Source organism: Crocuta crocuta, unplaced genomic scaffold, assembly GCF_008692635.1.
Source record: "Crocuta crocuta isolate KB4526 unplaced genomic scaffold, BGI_CrCroc_1.0 scaffold551, whole genome shotgun sequence".
In the NCBI taxonomy this organism is placed as follows: Eukaryota; Metazoa; Chordata; class Mammalia; order Carnivora; family Hyaenidae; genus Crocuta; species Crocuta crocuta.
In genome coordinates, this window is record NW_027530969.1 from 599,406 (window position 1) to 621,845 (window position 22,440).

A 22,440-nucleotide genomic window follows, 5' to 3' on the forward strand; every position below is an offset into this window, starting at 1 on the left:
CAACTGTGAGAATAAATGCTTTCATTTAAACCACCCAGTCTATAATATTTTATGTTATGCAGCCCTAACAAACTAATATGATAAGCCTTCCCCCCACCCCCACCCCACCCCTTAGCTTTAGATAAATACAGCTTGGCACTTACATTTTTATCCCTCAGAAAGCCCATATAAATAATTAATAGATAAAATAATTTGCATGCCTAGTGAGAGGATTCAAGATGTTTCCTTACTGTGTAATCGAATTGATATTTATATCAACCCTGTTTACACAGGTAGGGCAAGTATTTAGCACCTCATTTTGTAGAGGAAGAAACCCACAAGCTTAAATGGGTTTCAGTCCTCACCCAGTGCTACACAGTGGATGATGGGTAGAAAGACCTTAGATCTGAAATCCCTGCTCAACGCCACTGAACCATGCACTCTTTCCTCACCATGTATAATCAGACAGTTCTCACTATGTGCTTTCCTGTATGCAATTTTCACTCTCTCCTACCCTCCTTTAGCTCTTTATTTCCTTCTAAAGCCATGGAGTAGTGCAAATAGAGCTTAACAGTAAGGCATATGTCACCAAATATTACAGGTCCTCCCTAGAAAGGGTCACTCACCACCAGGCATGCCCCGAGGATCCGTCGGTAGGAAGCCTTGGCATTTCTGACTCCTTCTTGCAGAGGCCGTTCCATGTGGGCAAAGCATTGGTCAATGGCCTTCTCCAGAAGCTGTATCTTCTCTTCCACAAATCTCCGCAGACCACTCATGCACAAGTGTTCATTCTAGGGACAAGGGCCATAAGAAGCCTGAGGCCAGCCCCCCCAAGGGCACTTTCTCTCAAACTTTGCTTCCTTTATGCTTGTCCATCAACACAAGGTTTAGCCTGAGCTAATCACCCTCAGATGATCTCTATCATCCCAGTAAAGCATCTCTCAGTGCACAGATCTCCTTAAGTTTTGTGGATTGGAGAACACAATAAATATATGCCTCCTGCGACTTACTTTAGGTGTCTAATCCATTAAGCTTTTCAAGGGAATAACTAGTAAAATAAACATATGTTCAATGACATCTGATTCTACAAACATTTAGTGGGTTTTGACTGGGCACAAAGCTGTTTTTGAGGATACTGTTTCTCAAACTTTAACATGTGTGCAAATCCCGGGGAGAATTTGTTCAAATCCCAAAACCTGAGACTCTACATTTCCAGTAGACACTGATCTTCTGGGCCCTGGACCCCACTTTGAATAACAAAGCTACGGGACACAATAAAGACACAACCCTTTCTTCAAAGGAGAATACAGTCTAATCAAGGAGGAAAAGATCTACTGAAATAATACAAGGGAGAGGCAGCCTTGACCTGTAGGTTCCAAATTGGGAAATGTGTAGTATTGTTCTCTGTGTGAGAATCTTGGGGGACCCCACAGCGCCTCCAGCAGATGGGAGCCTCACTACTTAACTCATCACTTAAGGCTCTTGATAGCCAAGGCTCAACCAACTTCTCCAGCATGACCAGCTCTCTGATTTCCCAAAATGTCATCGCATCCCAGGTATTTGCTCCTCAGTTGGCTACCATTTCCCAAACGTGTCATCCCTTGTGTGACTTCATGCCTTGGCACTTGCTCCCCATCTTTCCAGACGTAGTTCCAAGGCACCCATGTGGTGGAACTGGGGCTTTCTTTCCTGTGCTTCCACCGCATTTTGTACATCCCTGTGTTACAGCCTTCGTCCTGCTGTGCTATGTCAGTCCCATCTCATATCTCCTTCCCTGGACTTGGAACTCACTGAAAGATCTACAGACTGTGTCATTATTCATGTTTGTTTATTCTGAGGCATGGCACAGGATGTGTGGCTGATAAACAATTTGGAGTGAGCGAACACCCCAAGAAACTGTTAGATAATGTTGGCTTTTAAATTCAATTCCAAATTTGGTAACAGAAATAGCTCTCAAATTGATGTGTGACCTTATACAAATGACTGAGCTTTACTGGATCTTGACTGTATTGAAGTGAATGAGGTTGAATGTTCCTGATAACAGGAGTTCCTTAAATTCTCATACCCTGTAAGTCTTAGAGTAGATGAGTTTTAAGATTTATGGAGACAGTTCAGCTTTCGGCAAACCCTGGGGATTCTCATAGTTTTTTACCAGTAAGAATTCTATAAGCCATACTTTTTATTTCAGAATGGCTTCTGGATTCTCTTGAGTTTGTGGTATCACTGGTGATCAAAAGGAAGTAAGAAAGGAGTCACGAACAGAAACTCTACAGGCAAAATTCTCACAAAGCTCACACTCAACAAATCCTTGTTGAATAAACAAAAGAATGATAAGAAAGAGCATGTCTGGGAATAAAAGAAAAATAAGAAAAGGAAAGGCTACTATCTACTATGAATAAACACAGGGCTCATTCAACACTGAAATGTCATGATCAATCAACTTCCTACTGATTCATAAAAATAATGACTAGATTCCTGTTCATTTAAAATCACTAACTGCCCAAACTCTATATGTATTTTTTTTTGTTTGAGTCATAATCTTAAAAAATTATACATCACCACATTCTTAATTTTGATTTTTTTTTCAGAATGCAAAGGAACTGACAAAACTCTTGCCTTCCAACTTTCTGTCAATGAATGAAGACTGAGACCAATATCTGAGGCCAAAGAATTTTGAGGAAAAATGCTGGCAAAAGGCTACCTGAAAGGCTACCCAAGAAGTGCCAATGAGCCGCCTCCCCTGTGTTTGCTATCACCTACAGCCTAGCTGCAAGGATGGTACTTTGTCCCCACACAGTCTCCCCCTCTGCCTTAGCAGAGGAGAGCATGAGGGAGGGCACTTCTGAGTTTGATTGCAAAATGCCTTGTCCTTGTGTTTGTAAAACAAACCAACCACACACAGCACCACATCTGATTTGTTTTCCATCAGCACTTCCAAAAGCAATCTTTTGCTGGGCAAAGAGGCGATTTTTACCCTGCAGAACTTTTTCGGGAAGTTAGAAGGTCAAACACTTCCCCGGTATTTCAGAGGACAAAGTCAAATTAGAAAATCTCAGATTCCAGGAGGTTGGTTTTTTGTTTGTTTCTGTTTTGTTTTTTAGTTTTTTTCATCACAGAACTAGGCCAAAATGAAGCATAAGAAATATGATGAAAGAGACAGGGAGCCTCACTCTATATGTCACTTACATAGAATTGTTAAAATGCAGACATTTGACCAAAACTGTAAAGGCCATCTACAGTTGGCATTGCTTACTCTTCACATTGAGGTCAGGTCCCCATTATCTGCTCCTCCCGGCCACTCCATGGGGCCAGCCCAGGTGTATCTGCCCACATTCTTAGGACCAGCCCCTTGAAGTTTCACAGAGCCTTACTGGTTCACTTCTCTGCCCCTACCTTGTTCTGCATTACAAGAAGTTGGACAATTTGGTTGTGCAAATCTGATGGTTGAAAGCAAGTTTGGAAATAAACACCCACCAAATAAGGACCTGCAAAGGCTATTTATTCAGAACTTGCTATAGCAAGAGAGTCAGCCACCATCACTTGGGTTTGGCAGAGATTGAAAGGCAAGCAGAGGAGTAGGAAGGCTTCAGGTATGTCCTGATCTGAGGCTTCTGGCACAAGAAAGCTGTGGGTGGGCTTACTGGAAGCAAGGATCCTATGTGATTCAGTAGGGTGCATATTTGGCTTCTCGGGTTGGAAGCAGGGATGAAGATTAAGGAAGCTGTCAGTTACTAACCCATCAACCCATTTGGGGCTAATTGTTACAGACATGATTGATTGGCTTATTTTATTATTACTAGAGATAGCAGTCTGATTCCCTATGCATCAAACTTACAGCAGGCTATGCCCTCCCAAGTTGATTATTGCAGATAAGAGTTTGGTTTCCTAGGCAGGTTACTAAAGGCTTTGAGTCAGAGTTCTGTTTTTTTTTTAAAGTTTATGTATTTATTTTGATAGAGTGAGAGCAAGGGAGGGGTAGGGAGAGAGAGAGAGAAAGAAAGAATACCAAGCAGGCTCTGCACTATGAGTGCAGAGCCCAATACAGGTCTGAAACCCACAAACTGTGAGCTCATGACCTGCGCCAAAACCAAGAGTCAGATGATTAACCAACTGAGCCACCCAGGTGCCCCCAGAGTTCTGTTTTGATTGCCCACTTGTATATTCAGTTCCTCACAAAGAAGCAGTGCACTTGGCAATCGATTGCACCAACAGAGCTTTCTCCAAAACTCTCCGCAACCTCTAATCTAACAGCCTATCCATCTTATTTTAGGGTGACAAAATAAAGTCATCCACCAAAGAGATACATTTGTCCATTACTATGAGAAAAGTAATTTTGAATTGGCCATTCAGAAGGTCTGCATTCTAGATCATGAAGATAAACACATAAACTCTTTGCTGAATGTCCCTCCTAGTACCCTTCCTCTCACATTATTTTGCTAGGCTGCTCTGAGTCTGAGATTCTGACAGCACCAAGGCATAAAGGAAATCCATAGACAGATGAAAAAATTTGGGGGCTGAAGGCATAACCATGCCTCAGTAGGACAACCAAGAATTGTCAGTATTCTACTAGATTAAAACAAACTACTTCTGTTATCACTTAAACACATTCCATCTTATTCAAGTCTCAGGAGAAGTGAAAGTAGCTGCTGATTGTTTTAACATTTTCCTCTCAACCCATCTAAAATATTATTCCTTTCTTTTTTTACTCAAATGTCACAATTTTAACCCCTTAATTATCTTTTTGTCCCCTTTGATTTTCTGAGCTTAGTATCTTCCTTTAATATGAAAAGAAAATTATTGTAAGTTATTTTTCTGACTTTGTAAAAGGGAATATTCTGCCCAGGCTGGGATACAGAATACACACACACAGGTGTCTTTCATACCGGCAGATTTTCCATGCAGTTGAAACTGTCTGTGAGGAGCAATAATCCGAAGGCTTCAGTAACATACTCGGTCACCATCCTCCTCTTCTTGTCCAGGAGGCTTTTCCTGATATAGCCTCTTAACTTGGGGATTTCTGGAATTCACAGGCAGCACAAACAATTTTAAAAGGCCAAAGTTCACAGCAAATAGAATCCACAAAGATTAATAGAGCAGAATGGCAGTCTGAATTAACTACAGTTGAGGTCCTACATGGGCTGACTACCCACTCACTACACCAGCTTTTCTGAGGGTAGTTTTTCCATTCTAGGATCAGCAATAGAATTCCCTTATGATGCAGCAATAGCATTGCTAGAAATTTACCCAAGGGATACAAGAGTGCTGATACATAGGGGCACATGTACCCCAATGTTCATAGCAGCACTTTCAACAATAGCCAAATCATAGAAAGAGCCTAAGTGTCCATCAACTGATGAATGGATCAAGAAGATGTGATTTATATACACAATGGAATACTACATGGCAATGAGAAAGAATGAAATCTGGCCATTTGCAGCAATGTGGATGAAACTTGAGGGTATTATGTTGAGCAAAATAAGTCAGGCAGAGAAAGAGAGATACCATATGTTTTCACTCATATGTGGATTAGGAGAAAATTAACAAAGGACCATGGGGGAGTGTAAGGGAAAAAGATAGTTAAGGAAAGGGAGGGAGGCAAACCATAAGAGACTCTTAAATACTGAGAACAAACTGAGGGTTGATGCGGAGTGGGGGAGACGGGAAGGGGGGTGATGGGCATGGAGGAGGGTACTTGTTGGGATAAGCACTGGGTGTTATGTGGAAACCAACTTGACAATAAACAATATGTTAAAAAAAAACAATAATGAAGTTAGAAGGTCAATTGCTTCTAATATGCTGGTAGATCAGCGATGATGAATATTAATTTTATTTAGCAGTACACATCAAACTAAGTAGAAAAGTGCAAGTTGCTTAAAAACATTGGCACTTCCCTTTGGACTGCTACTTACCAGAGCAGTTGAACCAAAGGTGCCCACAATCTCAGATACTCAGCTTTTCAGTCACCCTAGACTTTTCCATCTATATCAAATAACCCTTAATATGAAAATCGCTCATGCCTGCTGTAGAAAGGATGAGAACCTCTGCTGAGTGGGATTCGGGGTTAGAAACTCATCTCAGTCCTAACGCTTTGTTAGTCAGAAGGTAACAGATGTCTTCCTACTTTTTCCCCCATTATTCCTATAAGTGGAACAATTTTGTGAGAGAGAGGTTGCAAATGAGTGAGGGGCAGAGAGAGAGAGGGAATCCCACCATGGAGAGAGAGAGAAAGAGAAGCAAGGCACACCCAAAGTGGGTCTTGTGCTCCCCCAAAGAGGGGCTGGTGCTCACCCAAGGGGGGGCTTCAGCTCACCCAAAGCAGGTTACATGCTCACCTGAACTGGGGACTCGTGCTCACCGAATGTGGGACTCGAACTCACGAACCGTGAGATCATGACCTGAGCTGAAGTCAGATGCTTTAACAACTGAGCCACCCAGGTGCCCAAGGGCAAATTCTTCTGTATCATTCCTTGCGTGTGCCATGCTGATCATTTCTTTTACATCCTTGTTCGGTAAGTTCCCCCACTTCTAGGCACATTTTACACCTCAGGTAAAATACATCTACGTCTTAGGCCATTTTAAGCTCAGATCAAAGTCAAGCTCAGGTCCTGCTTGTTCGCCCACTTTTCACTGGGTGCTCCAGTCACACAGACCTTTAGGCTCTGTGCACTTGTACTCACAGCACCATTTAACCAAGCTTTATTTTTACCTTAATCTTTTATACTTGGCTTAGTATTTGCTCCTCATCTAGATTTTAAGTTCTGAGAAGAAAGGGGTCGTGTCTTCTACTTCTTCCTCTTCAGAGGCAAAGCATACAATAGAGGCTCGGTAAATACTCCTAATACCTGTAGCTGGATGAGGGAGGAATCTCAAGCCAAATACTTAGAAAGGACGACCCAATCACTGACCTCTACCAAATCTTAGTAGACTTTGGATGAAAGAAGAATTGTGGTCTCAGGTACCAAAACAATGCAGAGAGAAAAACAAAAACATTTGGTAATAGGTATAGAAACTGTGGCAAGTTGGAAATGTGGCACAGAATGTTCTAGAAAGGGAAATTCAGAGCTCAATCTTGAGAATTTTAGAGACTGAGATAAAAAGCATATAAATTACCAGTTTCCTCCTCAGTGAGGAGGGCCTGCTGCCAGTACTCCTGGGCGCTGACTGTGTACACGAGGTCAGAGGCCTCCAGGACCTTGGAGTCCATGGGCAGTTTTGTCTGAAGCAAGAGAGGCACACAGAGCACAGAATACTCAAACGTGGTCAAGGAAACAATGCACAGGCTTTATAAGAGCCTTCAACAAATTAGCTCACTCACTCTCAGTGCTGCAAGAGCCCCTTAAATAACTCTTTACTTACGCACCTGTATGTAAGGTCTTCCTACCTGTGCAGGCCTCATAAGGTTGGAAGTTCTAAGAAAATTGCTACATGAAAACTATTCTCTCAGGATGTAAAAATAGCAGTTCTAGGGGCGCCTGGGTGGCTCAGTTGGTTAAGTATCTGAATTTTGATTTCAGCTCAGGTCATGATCTCACAGATCAGGAGTTTGAGCCCCACATCACACTCTGCACTGACAGTACGGAGCCTTTTTGGGATTCTCTCTCTCTCCTTCTCTCTCTCTCTGCATCCCCAGCCATAAAAAAAATTTTAAAAATAAATAGAGCAATTCTAGAAGGAAATGTATAGAGAAAATAGTTTAAAGTGTACCAAAATGTTCAGAAAGGGGGGAAAAGTATTATGGAAAGAAAAAAGCAGAACTCTAGCAAAGGCACTGAGGAGCTGCACCAGCACATGAGCGCCCACGGGTATACAGCCCTCCCCAACTCCGCTTTTAGTGACATCACCCTGGTACCTTGAGACTAGCAATGGTGGGAATCAGTGAGTGCTAGAAATCAGGGCTGTACTTCATTTATTTATTTGAAATATTTAAATGTTTATTTACTTTTGAGACAGAGGGAGCACGAGTTGGGGAGGGGCAGAGAGAGAGGGAGACACAGAATCCAAAGCAGGCTCCAGGCTCCGAGCTGTCAGCATAGAGCTCAACACGGGGCTCGAACTCACTAACCATGAGATCATGACCTGAGCCGAAGTCTGATACTTCACCGACTGAGCCCCCCCAAATGCCCCTGCTTCTTTTATTTTTAAACGGAGGGCTGGTTGTTATAAATTTACCTACACACTACAACACTGGGCAAAAGTTGTGTAAAAAAGTACAAGGTTCTTATCTGGGTGGTTAGTGAGTGATCAGATACACTTAAAAGAAGAGTAATGTTTAAGAAAATGATGGTTTTAAATGGTAAGGAATTAAGAATGTGAGAAAATGTTTTTTATGATTAGAAAAATCATCACCACAGAGAAGTAATACTAGAATTATACACAAATATTGTTCCATAATCTTTCATTATTCTCACTTAAAAGAAGAGAAAAATCACAAAGAGTGTGCATAGATTTGGGGGTAATAGAACACCATAGAGAGTTGTCAATCTCTTCCTGAGGCAAAGATACAAAAGAGCTGAGTGAATAGTCCACTGGGAGAGGCCAGGCCCCATGTCTAGCAAATGGTAAGCCTGTGTACTCAAGGCTGGAATAGAGATACCTGGGTAGGCTCTTCCAGAAGCGTCACACAGTATAGGCAGGACTGAAATTATACAGAAGATCTGCATGATTAACTTTTTCCCTTTCTGATAGAGTTTTGATTGACCCTAGGGAAAAAGTTTAGGGAAAGTTGAAAGTATCTTCCACTGGGAGATAAAACTGATGTGGAATTAAATTTAAGTAGGGTTTTAAAACAGTTGAAAGCACTAAGTATGCCTCGCTGTTTCCATTATTTATTTTTTTAAACGTTTTATTTATTTCTGAGAGAATGAGAGAGACAGCATGAGCAGGGGAGGGTCAGAGAGAGATGGAGATACAGAATCTGAAACAGGCTTCAGGCTCTGAGCTAGCTGTCAGCACAGAGCCTGATGCGGGGTTTGAACCCACAAACCATGAGATCATGACCTGAGCCGAAGTCGGACGCTTAACTGACTGAGCCACCCAGGCACCCCAGTGTTTCCGTTATTTAAAATCTTGCTCTAAGTTTTATATGCCTCTTCTAAAAATTACTGGAGATTAGTTAACACTTGTGCTTGTTATTATAGTGCAGAGAAATATTTTTATAGTGTCGATGAAGTGACAGTATGCAGGTTCCATTTTATTATAACAGAGATGTAATTACAGCTGGAAGGTAGGATCCAAGAGGTAAGTGGATACTCATTAAATTATAGTATGGGAAGATTAGTCACTGTTGTAAGTCATGCACATTGTTTGTTACCACAGTTTGTAAGAATATTTTGTTTATGAGAGAGGAGAAACCTGTAGTCAAAATAGAAAAGATACTACAGGCACCTGAATGGTTCAATCAGTTAAGTGACTCTGGCTCAGGTCATGATATCATGGGTCATGAGTTTGAGCCTCACATCGGGCTGTCTGCTGTTGGCACAGAGTCTGCTTCAGATCTTCTGTCCCCCCCCTCTCTGCCACTCCCCCAGTAATTCTCTCTCTCTCTCTTTCCCTTTCTCTCTCTCTGTCTCAAATAAATAACTAAAAACTGCATTTAAAAAATAGAAGAGATACTAGACGGAAGCAAAATCAAAAAAGAGATAGCAAAGCTGGAGATCAGTAATATAAACCAGGACCCCATTTTCAAAACGTCTATCATTTCTGGCTCCATTGTTAAAATAATTAAAAAAAAAACATTTTTAGGGTTTATTTATTTTTGAAAGAGAGAGAGAGAGCATAAGCTGGGGAGGAACACAGAGAGAGGGAGACAGAATCTGAACCAGGCTCCGGGCTCTGAGCTGTCAGCACAGAGCCTGACTGGGTCTTGAACCCACAAACCCTGAGATCATGACCTGAGCTGACATCGGACGCCTAATCGACAGAGCTCCCCAGGTGCCCCTCCATCATTAAAATAATTTTGCAGTGATACCACCCTGCCTACTTCTTTTGCTTGTATTAAATCATTTAATATGAACCCCTAGCACCCCAATTTTCATTTTTAATATTATTCTTTACTAAAAGAAACCCAAGTATCTTTCAGAGTAGTAGGTCCATGTCTTAGGGCAGGGAAAATTAAAAGGGGTCTGAGTATTTTGTGGTTGCCAAAGAGCAAAAATGTTTTTAAAAATGTCTGGGTAAGTCTTAAAGGAACCAGCTTAAATTACAGGCTCCTGTTGGTTGAGATGTGAACTTGAACTTCAAAAAGAACACAATAATTCTATGAAAAGCCACGAGCCCATCATAACCTTCAAACTAAGTAAAATAAGTAATAATAATAATAACAAATATATATGTGTTGGTCTCTGCCACTGGTTCCTGACCCAGGACTCCTAAATTCCTTATAATTAGGAGTGATGGGAGAACCCTTTGTTCTAAGGTTTAGTCTTTGACCCGAGTTTTCAGCATAGAGTTCCAAAAACCATTGTCATTTCCTAAGTGATAAGAGCACTAGAAGTATCTTTTCTTCTTTTTTTATGTTTATTTATTTATTTTGAGAGAGAGAGAGAGAGAAAGAAGGGGAGGGGCAGAGAGAGGGAGAGAGAGAATCCCAAGCAGGCTCTGCACTGACAGTGAAGAACCCATGAAATATGAGATCATGACCTGAGCTGAAACCAAATGTCAGACGCTTAACCAACCTCCTGAGCCACCCAGTGCTCTAAAGCATCTCTAGTTCTTGTATTTGGTCTTTGACTCTAGTACCTGACACAGAGTTCCTAAATCCCTTAGAATTTCCTAAGTGATGGGAGTGTCTTTTTTTTTTTTTTCTAATGAGGCAACTCTGTGTGAGCTCCTGAATGGGGGCTGGTCATAGAAAGATCAAGCTATTAGAAATTTGGAATTTTCAGCCCTACCTCCCATTTTTCAGACAGGCTAGAAGGGATAAAAATAGAGTAACTGATGATGCCCTATGTGAGAAAGCCTCCATAAAACCCAAAAAATATGGGATTCAGAGAGCTTCGTTGGTGAACACATACACATAACAGGATGGTGACATGTTCCAACTCTTTGGGGACAGAAGTTCTTGCATTTGGGCACCCCTCAGACCTCTTTCCCTATATATCTCTTCATCTGGCTGTTCATCTGTATCTTTTATCATATCCCTTATTATATAAAACACTAGTAAATGTAAGTAATTCTTTCATTGCATTCTATGAGCTATTCTAGCGAATAATCAAATCCAAGAGGAAGGAGGTCATGGAGAGCTTCAATTTGGAGCCAAGTCAGCCAGAAGTTGTGAGTAAACTGAGGACCTACTGTTTGCAATTGGCATTTGAAGTAGGGGGCAGTGTTGTGGGACTGAGCCCTTAATCTATTGGATCTGATGCTATGTCCCAGAAGATATTGTCAGATTGAGGTAAATTGCAGGACACCTTGCATAGAGAATTGCTCAGTGTGGGAAAAAAGTCCCAACATGAGTGTCAGAAGTATTTTTAAGTGTGTTAGCATGGACTGGAAGAATTAATATCATTAAAATGTCCACACTGCCCAAGGCAATCTACAGATTCAATGCAATCCTTATCAAAATACCAACAACATTTTTCACAGAACTGGAACAAAAAATACTAAAATCTGAATGGAACCACAAAAGACCCCAAATAGCAAAAGCAATCTGGAGAATGAAGAACACATCTGGAAGTATCATGCATCCAGATTTCAAAGTATACTACAAAACTACAGTCATCAAAACAGGATGATACTGGCACAAAAACAGACACATAGATCAATGGAAGAGAATAGAAAGCCAGAAATAAACCTATGCTTGTATGGTCAATTAATCTACAACAAAAGAGCCAAGAATATACAATGGGGGAAACACAGTCTCTTCAATAAATAGTATTGGGAAAACTGGACAGCTACATGCAAAAGAATGAAACTACACTACTTCCTTATACTATATGCAAAAATAAGCTCAAAATGGATTAAAGACCTAAATGTAAGGCTTAAAGCCGTAAAATTCCTAAAAGAACACATAGGCAGTAAACTTTTGGACATCAGTCTTAGCAATATTTTTTTGGATCTATCTCTTCTGAGAAGGACAACAAAAGCAAAATAAACAACTGGAACTACATTTAACTGAAAAGCTTGTTTGCACAAAGAAGGAAACTGTCAACAAATGAAAAGACAACTTACTGAATGGAAGAAGGTATTGGCAAATCATATGTCTGATAAGGGGTTAATATCTGAAATCTATAAAAAGCTCATGCAAGGGCACACAAAATGAAACAAAGAATCCAATTAAAAATAGGTAGAGGAAATGTCCATCAATTAATGAATGGGTAAAGAAGACACGATACTTATGTATAATGGAACATTACTCCGCCCTCAAAAAATGAAACTTGCTATATGCAACAATGTGGATGGAGCTAGAATGTATTATGCTAAGCAAAATAAGTCAATCAGAAAAAGACAAATACCATATGATTTCACTCATATGTGGAATTTAAGAAACAAAACAGATAAAAATATGGGAAGCAGGGGAAAGAGAGTAGAAGGAAATAAACCACAAGAGACTTAATGATAGAGAACAAACTGAGAGTTGCTAGGAATGGGTGGGGGGGGCCTAAATGAGTGATGGGCATTAAGGAGGGCACTTGTTGGGATGAGCAGTGGGTGTTGTATCTAAGTGATGAATCACTGAATTCTACTCCTGAAACCAATCTTGCACTGTATGGTAACTAAAAATTTAAATACATACATACATACATACATAAAGGGTAGAGGAACTGGATAGACATTCTTCCAAAGAAGACATGACACATGAAAAATGCTCAATATCACTACTCACCTTGGAAATGCAAATTACAACCACAAGATATCACCTTATACCAGTCAGAATGGCTAGTATCAAAAAGATAAGAAGTAACAGGTGTTAGTGAGGATGTGGAGAAAAGGAAACCCTCACGCACTGTTGGTGGGAATGTAAATTGGTACATCCACTCTGGAAAACAGTATGGAGGTATCTGAGAAACTTAAAAATAGAAATGCAATACCATGTGATCCAGCAATCCCACTTCTGGGTATTTGTATGAAGAAAATGAAGCACTAATTTGAAAAGATATATGCACCCCTATGTTCACAGCAGCTTTGTTTATAGTAGACAAGATATGGAAACAACCTAAGTGTCTATTGATGGATGGAATGGATAAAGAAGATATAATATACATATATGCAGTGGAATATAACTCAGGCATAAAAAAGAATGAAATGATGCCATTTGCAACAACATAAATGGACCAACTGGATGTTACACTAAGTGAAATAAGTCAGACAGAGAAAGGCAAATATCATATGATTTCACTTATTTGTGGAATGTAAAAAACAAAACAAATGAACAAACAAAACAAAATAGAAACAGACTCACAAATGCAGAAAACAAACTGGTGATTGCCAAAGTAAAGGTGGATGGAAGGATGGGCAAAATGGGTGAAGGGGATTAAGAGGTACAAAGTTCCATTTACAACCTAAACAAGTCATGGGGCTGTAAAGTACAGCCTAGGGCATACAGTTAATAGTATCGTAGTAACATGGTGACAGATGGTAACTAGACTTATTTTGTGGCGGTCATTTTGTAATATATAGAATTGTCAAGTCACTACATTGTATACCTGAAACTAATATAATATTTCATGTCAATGACTTCAATTTAAATGAAGTATTATGAGTGTATTCCTAGCATGACAGCAAAGGAGAGACACATGGGAGTAGTATGGCTTTCTTAGGGTACCTAAAGCAAAGGTAAAATGTTGTAGGTAAAAGGACATACATGAGAATGTAAAAACCCAGCTCTCTTTCACCTACCACATACAATTAGTCATCCAGACATATAGATGTAAACTCCCTAACATCTCTTGAATGCACCTCCTCTCCTTTAGTCCTAGAGGAACTGCCTAGTTCAGGCTCTTAGCACTTCCTGACTTGATTACAGGAACAACCTCCAACTGGTCTCCCTGAATCCAATCTTCACTTGCCCCTCCCACCATCCATTCTTCTTAATAACAATCTTTCTAAAATACATAGTATTTCCAAATTGAGGTACATAAATGTAGCCTCAGGTGTCCGTCATTTATCCTACAATATTTTTTCCTAATTTTTATAATAAAAAATAAGCATGGACATCCATACAAATGACTACCTTATAATCAACTTAGGTCTCACGTTTTCTATGACTAAGATTAAATTTGCTCTGTGAGAAGGGATGCATTACAAGTAAAGGTTTCATATTAACTCAGACTAAAGTCAAGTGGTTGGAGAATTAAGGTATTGCCTGGCATCAGAGGTGAGGGTGTGGAGACCTCAAAAGGATGACCTTAATAGTCAGAACCACAGTCCCCTTGCAAGCTGGCTCACTGTTGTCCAGACCCTATCTCATATGCACCAACATTTATTAGCGTTTGTTAGCAATAAACTTATCATTAGCAGGTATTAGCAATAAATATAGTCGTGGATTGTGTATTGAAGTATTTTGTGTTTTTGTCTCCAGCAACAATATGACCAGGCATTCATTAAATGCATATTTCTGTAATGCCAACAAGAACAATTAAAGAGAATAGGAACAGCTTTCTCAGTTTTGCCTCATTTAAACCAGCATTCAAAAATTGCTCAAAGATTTTCGCTTAAGTATGAGATCTGACTATTCTGAATTAGAAAAAGTTTCAACTCCACATTGTACATGAAATGATTTTCTGCATCAATGTCACTGAATTCAAAATATGGAATGCAATTAAATACAGAACTGGGCATCAGGCCATATGTTTTCACTATTACCCAGTACTGAAGATTTAGTTTCAGCAAAACCAAAACATCTATCACCTTCTACTAACCCTGATGTACCACTTCCACGTTTCATTAATATTTTATCTTAAAATTGGTTTCAGTTTTATAGTAGTATGAGACTCTTACAGTAAGGAGTTTTATGTTTATAACTATTTCCGTGACAGAATAACAAAAATGATTTAAGAAAACACCAAGATGCCCACAGAACAATTTCTCAAGCTTGACAAACACAGCTCAGGCTTTATCTCCCAACACTCCTGCAGAAGGCCCTTTCTCCCACTTGTTCATCTTACTAAAGACTACTAGCTCTTTATTTTTTTTAAATACTTTTTAATGTTTATTTTTGAGACAGACAGAGACAGAGCATGAGCAGAGGAGGGGCAGAGAGTGAGGGAGACACAGAATCTGAAGCAGGCTCCAGGCTCTGAGCTGTCAGCACAGAGCCCAATGCGGGGCTCAAACCCACGAACTGTGAGATCATGATCTGAGCCAAAGTCGGATGCTTAACCGACTGAGCAACCCAGGCGCCCCATGACTACTGGTTCTTTAAAATTCTGCTGAAGAGCGTGAGGAGTTTTCCCTGCACCTCTCTGCAGCACCACATCCCTCTACCTGCCCTGGACTGCCAGTGTGATCCCTCCATTCTTCTGTGTTTCCCTCACCACCCAATGCGTTCCTGCAGCGGATCACCCTCAAACAGTGTGGTGATCTCTGATTTTACCTGCACGTATATCTCAGTAGACCATACACTCATTCAATTCTTCTAACAACCACCAGAGGTAGATACTATCATTTCCCAATTTTACAGATGAGAAAGTGGAGGCTCAGAGAGGAATGGAAATTTGCCTAAGATCACAAAGTTATTAATCGGTAGGACAAAGTTAAGTCCAAATTGTCTACTCCAAAGCTTTGGCATAGAACGACACAAGACCAACTAGACATGTTTCTGAAAATCTGAGTGGTTGAAAAACAGAAAAAATATATAGGCAAATCTGTTAACTCACCTTTAGTTTTTCTTTGAGAATTCTATTCTTTTGTAGTTTTATCACTCCATTTCTTTCTAAAATGGCCTCTCGCTGACTCTGAATAGCTCTCTAGATTGGGAAAAGAAATGAAAGCATGGTAGACTCCAGGGTTATCAAGAGCAATATGGTGGTAAGACGCACATTTCTTTTGGCATATATCATTTGGCCCAGACAAAGGTGTGTGTGTTTGAATTTTATAATATTAATCATGAAAAGTATTATCTAAAAATAACTAATTCATGCATATGCCCAAACTCACTAAGATGTTTACATTAAATGTCTGCAATTTTTTGTACATCAATGATATCCCAATAAAGAAAAAAAAATTTTTAAAAAGTCCATACTTACATTTCCCACTTTTCTTTCCCTGAAATAAAAATGGCAAAAATTACTTTATATAACAATTACATTATGTTTCATGGCAGTCTTTCAACTTTCCATGGAAGCAGTATATACAGTTAGCCTTAATACCTTTGCATACGCTTTCTTTGGTCCACATGTTCTCTCTTCTGATCCACCTCCAGTGTCCATTTGAAAAATGTGTCTTTATTTCTCAGTGTCTTATTGGTGATAGAATTTTCTGGGACCTCACCCACTGGCCCAGTCTCTCTCTGGGTTCCCATAGTACTTTGTTTGTCCCTTTCTTTTTTTTAACTTTTACTTCTTTATTTTGAGAGAGAGAGATAAAGAAAAAGAGAGAAGAGAGAGAGGAACGGAGAGAGAGAGAGAGAGAGAGAAAATCCGAAGCAGGCTCAGCGTTGTCAGCACAGAGCCCAACATGAGGCTTGATCTCACAAACCATAAAATCATAACCTGAGCTGAAACCAAGAGTAGGATGCTTAACCAAATGAGCCACCCAGGCACCCAAGTGTGTCCTTCTCTTCTAAGCTTTAACCTTGTTTTAAGTCAGTGATTTAAGTGATTAGGCAATATGCTTCTCTGAATCTGCAGCCCCTACCACCATGTTCAATAAAGGTTTCATAAGTTCGATTATGAAGTAGTCACTTTCCTAAGTCTAAAATGCCCAGGGCTCAAAGCTCTGTTGTTATGGTAGTGGGGGCCCATGGAGGAAAACCCACAAACCTGCAAGCCCAACAAGATACCTTAGATATTCCGGCAGGTGGAGTTTGTCGGTCTTGGTGACCACCAGGGCAATGTCCCTGCAGAAGCCCCTTTGGCATGCTTTGATGCTCTCGTTCAGAAGATCTTCGTGGGCTCTCCCTCCAGAAACTCTTTCGATGTCACTGATCACCCAGATCACTGAGCACTTATCAATGGTCTGTGAAACATAACCACAACAGGTTTAAGAAAATAAACAGTGTCTCTGTTGTGGGGGACATGGTCTCTTCATGTATCTTGTATGGCCTCCATGCTCTGCCCCATCTCTCTGCCAGTTCCACCTCTCACCTCTCCCCACAGCACTCTCCATGTACTAGCCAGACTGAGCTTCTGGAATTTTCTCAGGTGTAACCTGTTCTTTTATCTCTCAGGACCTATGCACTTGCCACAGCCTCTGCTTGACTTCCATTTGCCCTTTGAGACTGTTAATGACCACCTGAGGATGGGTTGGCCAACCCCCTTCTGTGTCCTACAGCAAGCACCTGGACTCACCTGCCATTGAATGTCCCAGAGCTAATGTATAGGGTCAGTTCTCTGCACCCCACCCCCCAGATTGTGAGGGACCTATAAAGAAGTGGCTACACTCTTCAGCTTGAAATCTACATCACCTCAGGCACAGTGCTTGACCCCTAATAGAGGCTTCATAGACATCTGTGGCATTAGTCATTGATAGAATTCAAGAAATCGGACCTCCGGTGCCAGATTCATCACTGGCTTGCTTTACCTCGACTGTCTTCTAGGGAAAATTACTGTTTTTCCAGAACTAGTTCTGGTCATGCATTGATCCCAAAGTTATCACCACAGGATGTCATTTTGATATTTGACTGCCTCTGCCTATTCAGCACACTGCCACCAAGTGGCGGCAAGGAGCCAGAAACCTTACGATTCAAGTTGCAAAGGCCAATGAGCATGAAATTACAATGTTATGATTAATATCATACATATTGCTCTATTAGATATGCAAATTCTTTGTGACGGGTTTTATGCGTTTATGTGCGACAAGGTTTTATGTGTTGCTTTGTGACATTTCTCTTAGTAATTATTTCACTGGTCTTACCTCTCCATACAAATGAAAAGCTGGTCCAGCTCAGGGTCTGAGTTTATTTGAGGTTCCTCAGGACAGCACTTTGCACATAAAGGTGTAACAAGTTTGTGACTTGCTAATTGAATCATTGTTTTGCTCTTTGCCAATGGTTCATAACTTGGGGCAATTCTGTACCCCCCAGAGTGGCAATCTCTAGAGGGATTTTTTTGTTGTTGTTATGACTTGGGGTTAGTGTTAGTGGGTAGAGGCCAGGGATGCTGTGAACATCCTTCTGTGCCCACGTCAGCATCCCCGCAACAAAGAATTATCTGGCCCAAAATCTAAGTTGAGGCTGAGAAATCTTCACCTAGAGTAGTGGGTTTCGAGTTTGTTTTTAGCAGTGGAGCCTTTTTCAAATGAAATCTGAGGAAGAATTCCAATTGGTTTTTAAAAACTGAACTGCTTGAGTTGAACTGGAGGCGGAGGGTTTGGAGCCCCCAATCTGCTCTGCCCCCTACCCTCTGTCCATGAATCTCTTGGCTTCGTGGATCATTATTTTTATACCATAAATCTCTAGAGTTAGACAGACTTTCCTGTTCTATAGAGAAGATAATAGGACCCAAGAAGCAAAAGATCAGTTTAAGGCCACACAGCTATGGTGCCAGGAGCCAAACTTCATCACCCACCTCATGGCACAGCCCAGGGGGTCCACAAGATGAGACCACACAGCAGTTCTCTGGAAGCAAAGCTACTGATATCTCTTCTGCTATTCAATCAGTTTATTTTTCTTATTGGGCCTTTCCCTATAACTTAGCAGTTAGTTGATCATTAAAGGCACTCTAAAGAAAACATGCCCCTGTAAAAGGTTACAGAAAGGGTAAATCCTAAGAAAGCAATCACGCTTCAATTTCTCTAAAGAATAGGCTCTACCTGTCTCAGCTATAACTAATGGAACTATAAACGTAGAAAACAGAATTAGCCTTTTAGTCTGTCAGGCATAGAAATAGTAAGATTAAAGATTAACTCTAAAAAAGCAAAAGAGCAGAAACGCAAGGAAGTAACCAGAAAGTTTCCTCACGGATGAATTCTCTGGAAACATTCTGAGAATAAAAACAAAAGCTGGACACAAACATATAGGAAGTAGAAAGCATATATAAGCCTGCTGAAGAATCAATAAACTGTCCAGATTGGTTCACTTGAGCTGTGTCCATTCCTATACACAACACCGTCCATCCTTCAGGAACTCCTGGACCGGCTGGAGCAGGACTCCAGCACTACGGGTCCTGAACTCCCTCCCTATGTGGATGGACTCACATTTGGCAGGAAAATAAAATCAACAAGCCCCTCCCACTTCCCAAATTATAATCTAATTAAGGAAGCGACTAGCTATTCAATCAGGTTGTAAGATTGCAGGCCACAAGCTCCTGAAGGGCAGGGCCTCTTTCATCTTTGCATTCTCCAGTCCTGGTAAACTGCAGGTGCTTAATAAATGTTTATTAACATAAAAAGAAGCCTGCAAACTTCAGACCCTACACAAAGCTCTGGCTGCCAGGATTCGGTAAAGTTGGAGTCACAGAAGACACAAAAAAGCCAACCTAGAGCAACTGAGCTTAGGAGTGGTTGGTACCCCAGCCACTCCCACTTCCTCCCTCCCCGTGATGAGAGCAGGCCTCAGAGCTCAAGTGACACACCTAAAGTCTCAGGACTTCAAGGTGGCAGACAGGGACATGTGAATTCATAATACTCTTAGCTTAGGGAAGGCAAGGCTGGCAGCTGGAGAGACAGGGGAGGGGGCAGCATGCTCTGCTCTCTCTGCAAAGGGGGGAGTCTTTAGTAACTCCCTGTGAGAGAATATCACAAAACCACAAGAATGCAGGGTAGATGAGGCCAAGCAGAGCAGGCTGGGAACCGTCCCTTCCCTTAGCCTGACCTCCTCAGAGCGGGTGTTTTGAGCCAGATCTGCTGGCTCCTCTGTTCTGAGTGGCCTTTGATAAGTTGCCCGGAGTATCATGACTGGCAGCAACCGTGGCTTTATCCAGTGAGAGAGGCTGGCCGCTTGCCTAGGCTGTTGCTCCTGGGGCCCAGCCTGGAACTAGCCAAGGTTGCCGATTCCACTCCAGGAGCTGAGACCCTGTAGAAACAAAGGCCCTCATGGATGGGCCTGAGTAGACTACCAAGGAGAAGGACACTGGAACTGCCTTTATTTAAAGAACTGTTAGGGGAGGTCCTGTGGGGAGAGAGAGAGCCTCAGCTAGGAAGGTAGGAACCTGCTCTCTGGTCCAAATTCTGCCATTCAGTAGCTGTGTGGTCTTGGGCAAATTACTTCCCTTCTCTGAGCCTCTATTTCCTCATCTGTAAAATCAGGGCATAGGCTGATGATCTGTAAACTGTCATCCTGATTCTATCATCCTGATCATGACTCAAATCCAATCACGAAGCTCTGTGACCTGCATTCATTTAGCATTCATTTACCTACAGAATTTAAAGTTTGCATTTGGCAGCAAAACAATGGTTCTCCAGTGGATCCTTCTACAGTTCTGGGTTGCTCATGACTTACTGATACCAACCCTCCCTCCCAGTCCTCTTCCAGCTCCAGTCTTATGTCTCACCCCCCGTGTCCCCATCCTGTGCTCCTAAGCTCCTTCCGCCTAAAGACACTCTTTCTCTATCACATGCCCTAGTCCTTCGTATCCTTTCAGCTTCCCCAGGAAGGTTAGTATTTAAGCCCACCCCCAAGTTTTACAAGCTTGTCTTCTGTGCCTCTCTCCTTACACCCTGCACCCGTTTCCTCCAGCCACCCAGGAAAACTCAACCTTCCCGCGACACATGGCTCCTTCTGGGTCTTTGCTGCTCCTTGGCCTACAATAGTGCTCAATGGTCCATTCTCAACAATCTTTTCTGGTGATAGCTGGGCTTACGTGTCCACTCTGAAGTTTCCCTCTCATCGAAAAATAATTAATTGGATAAAGAAGATGTGGTATATATATTCAATGGAGTATAACTCGATGATGAAAAGGAATGAAATGTTGCTATTCGCAAAAACATGGATGGAAGTAGAGTATATAATGCTAAGCAAAATAAGTCAGAGAAAGACATATATCATATGATTTCACTCATATGTAGAATTTAAGATAAAAACAGATGAACATAAGGGAAGGGAAGCAAAAATAACATAAAAACAAAGAGGGAGACAAACCACGAGACTCCTAAATACAGAGAACAAAGTGACATTTGCTGGTGGGGTGTTGGGTTGTGGGAAGGGCCAAAGGGGTGAAGAGTGTTGAGGGAGACACTAGTTGGGATGAGCACTGGGTGTTATAAGTAAATGATGAATCGCTAAATTCTATTACTGAAAAATAAATAAATAAATATTTTGATTTAAATCCCATATATTTAATGCATATCCAAATATAGACATTTGGATTTGTAGTCTGTTTTATGTGACTCCATTTTGTTCACTTATTTTTTTATTTTAAATCATGTATAGTACTATACTATATTGTGTTATACTAAATAAACATTTATACATTTACATAAATTTTAAAATATATTGATGTTATTGAGAATTGGTGTTTATACATTGGTTCAGAGTAAAGGGTTTAAAAACAAAAACAATTACAAAAAGGGAAGAATTCATTACTTTTTCTCTCCTTTTTAAGTAATGTGGTTTGTTAATTAATATAACTAATTGATTCCCTTCTGGACTACAGGACTCCCAAGGGCATGGACTTTGTCTCTGTCCATCCAAAACCCAATACAGAATTGAGGAGATGCTTAGTGGGTGTTTGCTGAAGGAATGAGATCTCTTGTTGGAGGTAATTTCTATCTTTGAATGTTCATAGCACCTAGGACTTCTCTTACATCACTTTCTGCCATGGATTTAGTCATCTGTAGGTTTCTTGTCTCCTGTTAGAGTCTAAGCCCCTTTCAGGAAGGCTCTGCTTCCCATTCAACATTGTTTTATTTTGCTTTCAGCTTTTTAGTTGTCAAGATAATGCATGTTCATGCAAAATACACAAAAAATATAGAGGTGTGTGTAGTAAAGAGCATTGTTGTAATCAGAGAAACTCCTGTTAACAGTTGGGTGTGTATCCTCTCTAAAGGCAGGATTCTACTTTTGCTGTGCGTTTATGAACACTACACACATACACACACACACACCGTGCACACACACGGATGTTTCTTAACATCAAAGGTCATGCTCTGCATCTTTTAATTTAGCTTTTAGGATTATAGTGGGGCTTAAGAGCAGAGAGACTCTCAAGCCATCTTGCCTGGGTTAAAATTCTCAGTGTGCTAATGGGCAACTTATTTCACTGAGGATAGTACCTAGCACAAAGTAGATTCTTGGTAAATGTCTGCTATTATTATTATTATTATTATTATTAGCTATAATCTTTGCATCCTCAGGGCTAAGCACATTGTCTTACATATTTTACATGTTTGATGAATTAAAAGCAAATGAACAAAGAGATAAATTCT

The 22,440-nt window shown here is 40.8% G+C and overlaps 1 protein-coding gene across 3 annotated transcripts in view; it reads right to left on the minus strand.

The window, feature by feature from the left end:
* The window catches only part of NUGGC (nuclear GTPase, germinal center associated), a 48,964-nt gene that overhangs the window by 12,388 nt on the left and 14,136 nt on the right, over positions 1-22,440 (minus strand). For all 3 annotated transcript variants that reach the window (XM_077769722.1, XM_077769720.1, XM_077769721.1), the window contains 6 exons: positions 16,919-17,094; positions 16,164-16,182; positions 15,795-15,884; positions 7,090-7,195; positions 4,863-4,996; positions 606-770 (listed from right to left, as the gene is read on the minus strand). In XM_077769722.1, the coding sequence (XP_077625848.1) occupies positions 606-770; positions 4,863-4,996; positions 7,090-7,195; positions 15,795-15,884; positions 16,164-16,182; positions 16,919-17,094 (690 nt within the window). The remainder of the gene's footprint in view (positions 1-605; positions 771-4,862; positions 4,997-7,089; positions 7,196-15,794; positions 15,885-16,163; positions 16,183-16,918; positions 17,095-22,440) is intronic.